Source organism: Cebidichthys violaceus, unplaced genomic scaffold (assembly GCF_023349555.1).
Source record: "Cebidichthys violaceus isolate CVI_PGR_0920_01 unplaced genomic scaffold, fCebVio1.0.p SCAF_28, whole genome shotgun sequence".
NCBI lineage: Eukaryota > Metazoa > Chordata > Actinopteri > Perciformes > Stichaeidae > Cebidichthys > Cebidichthys violaceus.
In genome coordinates this window covers 1,162,659-1,175,678 of record NW_027176461.1, presented here as the reverse complement: position 1 = coordinate 1,175,678, position 13,020 = coordinate 1,162,659, and the positions used below count along the sequence as shown (strand labels likewise).

The 13,020-nt window shown below is 42.7% G+C and overlaps 1 protein-coding gene across 2 annotated transcripts; it reads left to right on the top strand.

The window, feature by feature from the left end:
- Window positions 1–244: 244 nt before the first annotated feature.
- On the top strand, window positions 245–12,918 carry shprh (SNF2 histone linker PHD RING helicase). 2 transcript variants are annotated; one of them, XM_068721672.1, is made up of 30 exons: window positions 245–359; window positions 1,108–1,701; window positions 1,897–2,026; window positions 2,235–2,453; window positions 2,842–2,920; window positions 3,342–3,492; window positions 3,679–3,781; window positions 3,879–4,135; window positions 4,238–4,891; window positions 5,158–5,409; window positions 5,661–5,739; window positions 5,894–6,057; window positions 6,339–6,595; window positions 6,848–6,969; window positions 7,189–7,277; window positions 7,470–7,562; window positions 7,701–7,808; window positions 8,333–8,475; window positions 8,565–8,738; window positions 8,906–8,968; window positions 9,051–9,276; window positions 9,776–9,913; window positions 10,313–10,414; window positions 10,535–10,606; window positions 10,755–10,943; window positions 11,108–11,200; window positions 11,301–11,387; window positions 11,691–11,869; window positions 12,116–12,196; window positions 12,331–12,918. In XM_068721672.1, exons 2-30 carry the CDS (start codon window positions 1,117–1,119, stop codon window positions 12,425–12,427), a joined length of 4,986 nt encoding a protein of 1,661 aa, XP_068577773.1. In that variant the 5' UTR covers window positions 245–359; window positions 1,108–1,116; the 3' UTR covers window positions 12,428–12,918. The 2 variants fall into 2 exon arrangements, with proteins under 2 accessions (XP_068577773.1, XP_068577772.1); XM_068721671.1 differs by having other exon boundaries at window positions 3,876–4,135.
- The last annotated feature ends 102 nt before the right edge of the window (window positions 12,919–13,020 follow it).

Here is a 13,020-nt window from a genome sequence, read left to right as displayed (position 1 = left end):
TTAAAATAAAATCAGGACATTTTTATCTCATCAAAAACGCTAAAAGTAGGTTTGAAAGCAAAACAACATGAGTCCAGAAATTTACAAAATATATGTAACAATGTGAGAATAGACATTTACTACTTGCATGTATTCATTACTCATATTCACATAGTATAAAAACAAAAGTAGTACATTTGAAGCCGCTGTTGAAGATATCCCTCTGCTCGGACGTCACTTCCTGTTTTTAAAAATGGCGAACAGCAACATTAGAGTCGGTGAATGAGTTGTGTTTTGGTGCATGTCAGCCTGATTATCTGGAGCTGCTGGGACCTGAATGCAGCGATAGAAACCAGATCCGTGTGTGGAAGCCTCTGAACGTAAATCTGCTCGTTTCCATACGTTTGTTTTCTAGTCAAACGATACAAAATACGCAGCCAGACAGCTAGAAAGTGTTTTCATTGTGTAACGCCAACAGTGTCTGCACCAGACCCAGGTACACAAGAGGACCAAGTCCCTGTGGTGGAAATAAATGGCTACTATCTAAATATTTTTTCACGTCTTATTTTGAAAAGTAAAACAGTACGTATTAGAGTTCCTCCACTTGGCGGTCTTGGTCCTCCAAAAGGATTGTGAACTTGTCTTTTTCTGTTACTTATACTAGTAATACTTAATACTAATTAAAATAATCCAAAAACCTAATCAAATAATCTGAGAATCAACAACAACAAAAAATCTGTAGTTGAACTGCTCACAACTCATGTCCACATATCAAAGTGCATGTAGAAAATATGTAAACACATTTTAGGAGGGAGGAAAAAGCTGAAAAACATCAGCAGTAAACAAAACTTAAGTGGGACATGTCTTAGTCTATATGTAGGAAGTGTTGGTGTCATTATGTTGAAATATTAATATGTAAGTAATTGTGAATCATATTGTCCATTTCTCTGAGCCCTCGGAAGGACATTTCACAGGTTAAGATATTATCAGCTGTCATCAGTTTGGTGTTAAAATGAGCTCACTTTGTCTACCAAATATAGATATGTCACACAGCATGCTACTGATGTAGTAATAAACGCTTTTAAAGTAGAAATACTTTTGTAATTAATGCATTTGCTTTCTGTGTAGAGTGTAACCATGAGCAGCCGGAGAAAGAGGGCTCCTCCTGTGAGGGTGGACGAAGATGCCAAGAAGAGGTTGAACTGGAACATGCTGGACGACCGCAAGAACGAGGAGATCCAGGAGGACGACCAGACACCGACCTGCTCCGTTCTTCCCGTCGACCCTCCTCCCAGCAGCTCCTTCCTCTCAACCGCCGAGGACGTCGTGGAGGCTGCGTGCACCAGCTCTGTGCGGTTTACGGAGGAACTTCCCAGCACGTCGTCGGACAGCACCTCTGCCTCAGCCTCCCTGGCCCTCACCGTGGAGCCGGCTTTGAAGCCGGGCCACACCTGGAAGGCGCTCATCGGCGAGTTTGACGTCCGGCCGGCTTGGATCCCGTCGGACTGTGAACAGAGAGCTTTCGTGCTCCACAGGATGGGGGACCAGCTCTGCCTCAGTTACAGCAGCTGTGACGAGAGCTCAGGACTGCAGTGGAGGCCCGATGAGGACACGTGCACAGCGGAGTGCAGCCTCCGTGTGATCCCACTGGAGGACCTCGACTGGATGCAGAAGAGGAGGGTGGTGCAGCTCTGCCACCAGGCCACAGAGGGGTCAGTGAAGGTATGAAGGTATTTCAGAGAGGATGGAATGAAAACTAGGACTAATTACTTCCTTCATCATCAGATAGCCAGATAAGCTGAGGATTAACTGCACATGTGTTTTTGGTAATACTGTATGTGTGTGACAGATGTTTCCACAGCAGTAATGACAAAGAGGCATTTCTTCCATCAGCTGTTGTCTGTCTGCTTCTGGCAGGTGGGGATTTACTTGCTGGAAACTGGGCTCGGGAAGCCGGAGATCCTCAGCGAGGGAAACACTCGGATGAAGAAAGTGAATCAAATAATGCAGAAATTAATGGAGTATTTCTACGATTTCATTATCCCCGGTAAGGGTCTGGTCCTAATGTTTAATGCTTCCTGTGCGTCCAAGTTCTCCAAAAAATCTCATCTCATCTCATCTTCGACCGCTTATCCGGGATCGGGTCGCGGGGGCAACAGCTCCAGCAGGGGACCCCAAACTTCCCTTTCCCGGGCCACATCAGCCAGCTCTCCAAAAAATAAACAACTGATTTCTCTGCTGTATTTTCCATGTAGAAGTTGTAGAGAATGAGGAGGAGGAATGTGACACTGACCTGGAGAGGCAAAATGTGGAGGAGCTCTATGATTTCGTCAGGCATCTGCACCAGAGAGAGAGCCGGGAGGAGACCTATGACGTCCAGCACAAGGCTCTTATTCCTGTTCTCAGACCCTATCAGAGCCAGGCCGTCAACTGGATGCTGAAGAGAGAGAAATACAGGAACGCTTCACCTAAAGGTACTCACTTCTTGTCTGGTTCGGCAATACCCTGCTGCGCTCCTAAACTTTGAAAGTTAGGATGATGCTGAAGGGGGCTGAAATAGTGGTTTTGCACTTAACAAATCATGCACATTCTTTACTATCAACCATTTTTCAAAGTGTAACATACGATTTTAGACTGATGAGGTCTGCGAGAGCAGTGTTTGCCATTTTTTCCCCCTGAATCTGGAGCCTGGAAATTTGATTTAGTAGCACTTCCTGACTACTGCTGAAATGTAGGTTCAGGAACTCACTACCAAGGCTGGCAGAGTACAGTGGAAACCAAAGCAAAGTTTATGTTCCTGTAGTAATAAAGGCCTACGATAGGACTTTGATAGCTGCGTCAATATTTCCCATTTCTTTGCAGAACAAATTCTGCATTTCCTCTGGAGGGAGTTGATCACTTTGTGCGGAAAGAAGTTGTTCTACAACCCTTTTACCGGCTGGTAAGAACTTGAATGTTAACAGGTCAGTTCACTTAAATCACAAAAACATATTTTCTATCTTACCCCCAGAACTATCTGCCCAGGCAGACTGTTTCAGTTTTATGTGCTGAGGATTGAACACATCTTCTACATTTTTATAAGGATTTTCACTTCTTTGAGGAGCACAAGTTCCATTCATCCCTAAAGTGTCATGACCTGATATCTCAAAAGCTCAGCGCATAAAACCAAAACGTATCTGTCTGGATAGATACCATTAGAGGTAACGGGGAAAATATGTCTTTTTGAATTTGACTAAACTGACCCTGTAATTTGCTTTTTCGTTGTCTTTTTGTGGATGCACAGTTTGCATGTGATTTTGAGGATTTTTTTTAGTGATACATTTAAGTATTTTTTTCAGCAGTTTTGTTCTTTTATTTTTCAGCCTACTCCGAGAGTTTCCGCTGGCGGGTGTGGAGTGGCCCGGTGGGATCTTGGCTGATGAAATGGGGCTGGGAAAGACTGTGGAGGTTCTGGCTCTCATCCTGTTTCACACACGACAGGATCTGCAGCAGGAGGTCCTCACCCTGCCTGTGGTGAGGATACAGCTAAAAATACAGAATTCACCATATTTCTCTCTCTTAACCTTCACCATATTATTTCCATGGATGATTATTAACAGTCATAAAATGTAGGATTTCTGTCTACTGCTGTATTCATTCTAATATGTTCTGTAAAGACGGCGTCATTGTGAAAATGTTTAATCTCTTTTGGTCTTGCAGGGAAAATCCGTAAATTATTTCGTACCTCCTCCTCCTCTGGAGAGGAAGAAAGTTATCCGCTGCAAGTCTGAAGTTCTGCCTAAAATTAAAATATCCTACCCAAGTATGTCGCCCACTGTCCTCTGAAACACCACGGCTTTTAATTCTACTGCAGTTTCATTTAAATATTTTAAACAAATCTGGTTGTTTTTGTGCAGCAGTGCGTGTCATGCTCCTCACTGCAATCAAGGAGATGAGATCCGGCAAAGGAGCCTCCGTCAACGCCATCTTCACCTACATCCGTGCCACTTACGGTTATGACCTGTTAAAGAACCGCAACCACATGAAGAAGACGCTGGTGAAGCTGATAGATGAAGGCCTGGTCCACCGGGTCAAAGGTCGTGGCTTGGCTGGGTCATTTAAACTGGGAAAGAACTACAAAGAAACAAAGAAGACATCAGCAGGAGCATCCAAGTCTGTAAGAATAAAGAGCTTCAAATACAAATGTTTGATGCTGCAAATAGTCTGCCAGTACTTGTTTGTGTTATTGAACTTTTGTCTGATCTCTTTTTTTGGTTAGAACTCCAAAAACACAGAGAGCACGCCCAGGAGAATGTTTCAGAGACGAGCAAAAGAGAAGGCAGAAGCAGCTCTGCAAAACTCTCTTCTTACAGAAGATCAAAGAGATCCGTACTCCCCGGCATCGGACTGTCTAGCACCAGAGGAGACGGAAACAACGAAGGAATGGGATGAAAGTCTGAACAAGACAGCAGATCAGCCGGATGACACGCTGGATACGTCCACCGCAGCCTTACAGATGTCTCAGGATAAAAGGGAGTCCGACACACAGGACTTACCCAGAACGGATGATCTACATGAAGAAAGGGGGGAAGCTCCTCTGCTTGAATCACAGGAGATAGAAACCCCCACCAGAGTGTCCGTTGTCCCGTTCAACACCCCGGACTACCGCTTTGAGTGCATCTGTGGTGAGCTGGGCGTTGTTGACTACAAGGCCCGTGTCCAGTGTATGAACTGCCAGCTGTGGCAGCACGCAGACTGTGTGAACTATAAAGAAGAAAGCCTCGAGACCACACCTTTCTACTGCCCTCACTGCCTCGTCGCCATGAAACCCGTCTCCACTGGTGCCACCCTCATCATCTCCCCGAGCTCCATCTGCCACCAGTGGGTGGAGGAGATCAACCGGCACATCAGGTCGTCCTCACTGCGAGTGCTGGTGAGGAAGTAGATGGATGAATGAGTCTTCGGGTGGATGTTTTATCTACTGGGTAGAATTGTCGCATATTAACATCTGGGCAAATCCAAAGTTAGTGGCACATGTTGGGATGTTGTTTTTCTCCCGGACTACTCTCTTAAAATATCACTACAACTACATATATTTATCATGTACATCATGGATGGTGGCTCCTCTTATCTCTCATGCATTCTCAAAGCTGTTTGGCTTGAACTACTTTGCTAATGTGTATACCGTCTTAATCTCAGGTTTATCAGGGTGTGAAGAAGCATGGATTCATCCAGCCACATGTGCTCGCTGAGCAGGATGTGGTCATCACCACCTACGACGTGCTGCGCTCAGAGCTCAACTACGTCGACATTCCCCACAGCAACAGCAAGGACGGACGCCGCTTCCGCAATCAGAAGCGCTACATGGCCATACCCAGTCCTCTGGTGGCTGTGGAGTGGTGGCGCATCTGTCTGGACGAGGCTCAGATGGTCGAATGTCCCACTGCGAAGGTGAGTTGAAGGGAATACAGAAATCAGCACCCGTGGTTTGGTCAGTTACACGAGAAAGCATTTGGGATTTTATACGTTACTGAGCTTATTTCTATATCCGAATACCATATTTATCCTGATCAAAGTTGTGAATAAAATCTTATATATCACATATGTTGAATGTGTAATATCAGACTATGTGTTTAATACAATGTTTTATTTCGGTTTGTCTATTGGAACTTTGTTTATGCTCCCTTTTATTTTACTGTCAGGCTGCAGAAATGGCTCTACGCCTCGCGTCTGTCAACCGCTGGTGTGTCAGTGGTACTCCTGTCCAGAGAGGCTTAGAAGGTAAAACCCCCAAAAAATCATTACCTAGCAAAAAAACAAAAAAATTGTTTTTATCAATGCAGGCCTTGAATACGAGGCTCTGTGATTAAGACAATGTTTAGAAATCATCAAAACCTGACAACAAATTGACTCTAAACTGATGTTTTCTGCACAGATCTGTACGGCCTGGTGCTTTTCCTGGGAGTTGACCCATACTGGGTAAAACACTGGTGGGTCCAGCTCCTTTATCGCCCTTATCGACGTGGAAACACAGAGCCGCTGTACAACGTAATTGCTCAATTATTGTGGCGATCGGCTAAAAAAGACGTCATAGATCAGGTAGTACAACAGAATTTCTGTATTTTTACTTATTTAAAGAATCTCTAGCAGTCAGAAATATTTGAATAATAAAAAAACAAAATTTTTCATTTCAGAATATGTAGTTCAGGTTACTGTTGTTTTTATTTCTTATTTTACTAAATTTACCTTTGCACTGGTATCAGTAGTATTTGTTATACACTATTACTTTATTGTTTATGTTCTTACTCTATTACTGTTGACACAAGAATGTTCCATCGGGATTAATTAAGTTCCTTCTTATTCGTTCTCTGTTCTTCCAGATCCAGATTCCCCCTCAGACGGAGGAGGTGCACTGGCTTCACTTCTCCCCCGTCGAGGGTCACTTCTACCACCGTCAGCACGAGGTCTGCTCCCAAGACGCTCTGGTCAAACTCAGGAAAATCTCCGACTGGAGCCTGAAACTTGGCAGCCTGGACCGCCGCACCGTCCACACCATCCTGTGCCCGCTGCTGAGGCTGCGTCAGGCCTGCTGCCATCCGCAGGCTGTGAGGGGGGAGTTCCTGCCTCTGCAGAAAAGGTAGACGACACTCGGTATTATGTTTTCAAGGCGCTCGCAGGCGAGGCGAGAGGCCTTTATCTGAAGGCAGCTGCGACGGTTAATTAACAATCAAGCTAGACTAATTGGAATATCACATCATTAGCAACGGTAATAGACCGCAGCCACCTTTTCTCAGTTATACAATGTGTAGTTGTGTTTATTTAAAGTTGACCCATTCTGTGTAATTTGCATCGGAGGGTTTGTTGAGTGGGTTTGTCTCCCCCTCCACAGCACCATGACAATGGAGGAGCTACTGAAGTCCCTGCAGAAGAAATGTCGAGTGGAGTGTGAAGAAGCCCACAGACAATTGGTGTGCGCACTCAATGGCCTGGCTGGAATCCACATCATCAGAAGTATGAAACCCCACTTGTGCTCCCGGTTTCCCATGGGAATCAGTTCAAACAGAACACAAGACATGATCTCATCTTTGTGTATCGAGAGTTTTGTCTCATTAAGGCGATATGTATAATGTGGCTGAGTGCACTTGCTTGGTTTGTGTCTCATTAACTGCACATGTGACGGGACGTGTTGAGTGTCACTTCTAATCACCGTCTCCTTTGCCAACCCCGCAGATGAGTTCGAAGAGGCGACGGAGATGTATAGAGAAGTGCTTCGTTCATCAGAGGAGCACAAAGGCCGACTGAAAACAGATTCATTACAGGTATATGGCCTCATCCCATTCATGGCTCTTTCTCATGTTTGTGATTAACATATGAAGGGTTTCATTTCTCAAATCAGACACCATCTGACAAGAGAAAGAATCTTTAAGTTTTTGATCCTAATTAATAACTATTATAGTTTATGGATTGCAAGATTATATTAAAATGTCTTTTTTGCTTTTGTGGGAAAATAGAGACTTCATGCTACCCACAATTTGATGGAGCTGCTGAGCGCAAAGCATCCTGGGATACCTCCCACACTGAGAGATGACCGACTGAGTGAGGAGGTAATGCATAAATATTTCTCTCAGGCAGAACACATTTATTCCAATAACAAATGTGTTAATTTCAGTAATAAACCGTATACATTTTATAATTCTTATTAATAAGAATGGCCTCTGCTTTTACTCTCCGTGTCTCTGTAGGCGGAGCAACTGCGACAGCACTACATGACCAAATACGACTCTGAGGTAGCAGACGCCCATCAGGCTCTGCAGCCGGTGCTACAGAACATCAAAGAGCTGAAACGCAAAGTGAGAACTTCTTTACATCTACACTGAGGCAAATTGTGCTTTTTATTAGAACAGATAATTTGCCATATACATATACAGAATGATGTACACTACTATTTTGTGCTAAGTCAATGTTTGTGGGCAAATATATTGATAATAGAAACTAGTATCGGCCAAAAACCTGCAATTAATCCTGATTTAGTGGAGTTTAGAGACACTCTAAGCAACTTTTGTTTCACACCATAATAATTAGTAAAAGATTCTTCATAAAACAGCATTTGCTTCCACTTGAATGAAGTTGTTTTGTATTGTTTTTTTATTCCATACCATATCTGGAAGACTTTAGGTACATTAGCTCAAACTTGAGTTTAGTTTAGTCAATGAATGAGAATATTTAACAGCTGAAATTATTGTTGTTTAGAGTCTAGACATGGTTTGATATCTAGACACACTGAAGTCAGATTGATCTGTATTTGGAGTAACACTGTAATTAAGATGGATCCAAAAACATATTTTTGCACATGTGATTGGCTTTCTCTCTTAAGGTGAAACTGAATACTCCGTGGTGGCTGGATGTTATTCAGAAGGCAATCCGGTGCTCCAATGACGACGATCTGGTGTCCCGCATCAAGAATGAGCTGACGTCCAGCTACAAACAACAAGCCAACAAGCTCACCATGGCAGACAAGTAAACTGTGAATTTATTTAAAAATAGGATGAAAGTTAATAGTTGTCTTTACACTAATGTGATAAAAAGCAAAATGTGGTGTCCTGCAGGTTTCGTGATGCTTGTGGTCTGCAGTTCCTACTCACCACTCAAATGGAAGATCTGATGAAATCCCAGAAGACCGTGCAAGACGCGGTGAAGAGTCTTGAAGGCCCGGCTTCAAAGAAAGTGATTGATGAGGTCACCATTTGTCACCTCAGGCCGATGAGACTGCCACTCAATAAGTGAGACATCAGCATGTTTAGCCTTGCTTTGACTTAAAATACACAAAATGTAACATTTCATCACAGCTTTTGAATGTTTAATAACATGAAAACTCAGCTTTTTAAATTTTGACAGTGCCTCTTTTTGTTTTTTTAATTCTAACTCATATTCCTTTGTCATATTTTAGTTGTGTTTTTTGCAAAGCGGATGTTCTTTTCATCGATTATGAGTCCAAGCTGTTTTCTCACACGTAAGTACAGCAATATTTTAAAATATCTGTCAAATTGCATGAAAACTTTAATTGTTAATTAATAAAAATAATTACCCAACAGGGTGAAGGGTCAGACGGCCATCTTTGAAGAAATGATTGAAGATGAAGAGGGGCTGATGGACGACCGTCTCCCCACTACCAGCCGAGGTCTGTGGGCAGCCAGTGAGACGGAGCGCTCTCTGAAAGCCGTCTTGTCTTTTGCCAAAGTTAAACGCATGGACCCGGAGCTGGTGGAGGAGGGCAACACTTTCATGGAGCTGTTTGAGAACTATAAGAAAGAGTACAAGGTTTCTACACAAACCATATTCATTTTCAAGCAAGTCTGCAAGCACAAAATAATCTTCCATTGTTTAAGACGCAATGTCAAGAGAGGCTCACAAACACATGACAGTCAATTTTATTTTCCATTTGTTAATCGATATTAATTGTAAAAAGGATCATGAGGCAGTTTGTAAATTTGAAAATAGATCATAAGTTGTCAGTCCAAACCAGAAATTGTTGAATTATTGTTTGTTAAGTTATTTGCTAAATACATGTCAATTTGCTTAATTGAATGACACACTTTTTCTCACTGTTAAAGCATATAGAACTACAAAGTGAGGAAAGCCAGGAATCTCAACAGCTGGTGTATTAATCATTGAAAGATTGGTATTTATCAACAATCACCCTCCTGCCGAGTGTCATATTGTTGGCTGTAAAAAAATATGTATACATATTGCCCCTTTTAAGTGCTAATCCTAATGAGAGAACCAGACTGGAGTGAACGATACCTCTGTTCTTTCTCAGGTGCTGCATGAGTACTGGATGGTGCTGAGGAACCACGTGTCAGCCATCGATGAGCTGGGTATGGCGACAGAGAGACTACGTGTGCGTCTGCCCGATGAACCAAAGCCCAAACTACTGCACATCATCGAGCCACATGAGGTGAGTTAAAGACAATGAAACATGTTGTTATAGATTTTAACAACTCGTTAATGTAAGTCTATCCTGTTTAAAAGGTACTTCAAACAAGTCAAATCAATTGTATTTGTATATAGCCTGGTATCACAAATCACAACTTCGAACTGCAGTGAAATTCATGTAATTAACAGGATGACTAATCATGTAAAAATTTACCTTTAGCATTTTGCCACTAATATGAGGATAAAGATGTGTCTGGTTTAGTCCTAAATAATAAACTGTTAAGGAAGAATTAAAAGATCAAGTCTAACCTCTGACCCAGTATTGGACATTTTGTCTGTGAATGTTTCCAAGGATGTAATATTCTGCCTTAACTATTTTTATTGCATTCCTGACCCCTGCCCTCGGTTGTTTTGCTTCCAGGTGGAGCAGAACCGAGTCAAGCTTTTGAACGACCAGGCGGTGGCCAAGTCTCAACTCCAAAAGAAGCTTGGCCAGTTTCTGTACCTCACAAATCTGGAGAAGGTAATTTACATTTGATAGTAACTACAAAGTACAGACATTCTTTCCCAGCTCATTCAGAGACTTTATCTCAAACTGTGTGGTGTGATCCCACTTCAAATGACATCCATTCCTCTGTTCCAGTCCCAGGACAAGTCTACTGGAGGGCTGAACCCAGAGCCATGTCCCATCTGTGCCCGGCCGCTGGGCCAAGAGGTGAGCATTGTGTAGTTGCGAGGGAGATTTTAAATGTCTCACAGAGTCTATTGGTATCCGTGTTTTATGCAACATCTCTGGTTGTTGATACACTGGTGGAGCTTCAAAGTCTGTCTTATCAACACTTATTACTGTCTCTCTTCTCCAGTGGGCAGTGCTGATCTGCGGCCATTGCTTCTGCAACGAGTGCATTGCTATCATTGTGGAGCAGTACAGCGTGGGCTCGAGGCGGCGCGCTATCAAATGTGCTATTTGTAGGCAGACCACATCCCACGCAGAGATCTCCTACGTGTTCACCACCCAGTCGTCCAGCCAGGACCAGGACATACCGGTCAAGGTCAGTCGAAATGGCTTAATTGTCTAAAAGTTGCACTTCTTATGGGATTATACTTTGCTGCATGCCTTGTAATGTATCCAATTGTGATTTAACACAGCTTTGGTCAGGCCACTTTTTTTTACATTAACACTGCAGCCTAATTTTCCTCCGCCTGTGTTTGTCAGGGAAGCCACTCTACCAAAGTGGAGGCAGTAGTGAGAACACTGAAGAAGATTCAAGTGGTCGACCCCGGGGCCAAGTGTCTCGTCTTCTCCACGGTAACTGTGAACTATCCCCGCTCTGTAAGATGGTGATTTACTTTGATGATATGGAGTTTGGATCTGACCCAGGTTGTTTCCCGTTTCCTCTCCTGCACAGTGGCTGTGTGTCCTGGACATCATTGCTAAGGCCTTGTTTGACAACAACATGGAGTTCTCTCAAATCAATGGGATTCATAAATTCCAGGTTTGAATTTTCATTGTCTATTTCTAAAAATGCATATCACACTTAACCACATAGTTGCTTTTCCCTTCAATGTGCTACACAACTACATCAGGTGGGGTTTACCTCTTAACAATTCACGCGTCACAGAAAACTTCCCATTCTGCACATTTCATATTTATTAAGACCCAAATTAAAAACCCTTAGATCTACTTAAGAGATTGCTGTATTAAAATATACAAGACATCCCATACATCTTGAGCTCAAATTAAGCACACGCCAGAATTAACTTGATATGTAATTAGCGTACCGACTTCAATTTTCCAGGAGAATCTGTGCTCCTTCAAATACGAAGAAAAGATCAACATCCTCCTCCTTCCTCTCCACACCGGCTCCAATGGCCTGAACATCATCGAGGCGACTCACGTGTTGCTGGTGGAGCCAATCCTCAACCCGGCTCACGAGCTCCAGGCCATAGGCAGAGTGCACCGCATTGGCCAAACCAAGTAAGACGCGGAGAGTCGAGTCTGTCTGGGGACAACAGTATTTCAATTAAGAACTTTTCCAGCAGTTTAGACCTGCAAACACAGATGTGTCGATGTTTCGACCTACATGCAGTTAAAGCTTTTAATATTTGTTGGCGTTTTGGAGGTTTTATGGCTTCAATCAATTTATTTTAATATTACACTTAATGCCATGTGCCTCCACTATTTTGTACATTTTGTGTAATTTCAGTTGTCTTTGTCCGCCAGGCCAACATTTGTTCACAGATTCCTCATCAAATCCACAATTGAAGAGAGAATGCAGGCAATGCTGAAGACTGCAGACAAAAGGTAAGAATACCAACAGAATAAAGTCAATAATACTTTTGACATTTTTTTATTTAAAACTCATAAATTCAGAGGCGGGCGTTGACGGGTAACAGCTGACCGAAAGTACTGATAATAGTTTTTATTTTAAATTCTAGTCACACCAGCACAACCATGAAGCACTCGGAGGCTGCCGTTCTGACGGTGGCCGACCTGGCTGATCTGTTTACTGAAGACACAGAACATCTGGAGTGAATCTGAACACCTGGAGGACCATGGAGGATTACTTGCTGAAGATACAGGCAAAGAAAGCTCACTCTTTACACAGTGGTGATAGAAGAACTCTTGATTTTGCACAGTCAACCTTTTTTTATATATAAACAACGTGAAGTTATCAAATACATTCCCAAAAAATATATTTTATCAGATCACTGACAGCTGATTACATGTCTCTTAATTGTATTGAAGTTTTTAGTCTCTTTGGAGTATTTGGATCACTTGTCATAGTTGTAACCTACTGATTCAATAACTTCGTCTGCTGTTCAGGTACATGTTTGATGGTCACATTTGACTAGACTGAACAGTATTGTTGCTTGTGTTAATCTAATATGTATCATGTATTTGTATACAACTTCACTAAGTTTAGTGGAAATTGGAGGAACTTGAGGTTTCCTCACATCTATCAGGAAATAAACATCTGTAGATGACAGGGGGTCAACCTGTTATGACCAGCTCTTTTTGTCCGGTGCTTTTATTGTGATTTATCCTGTGTTGTAAACATGGAAGCAGGAAGGACGCCATTGAGCTCAACTCTCTTTCACCCTTCTACAATTGAAGAAGTAGTGAGA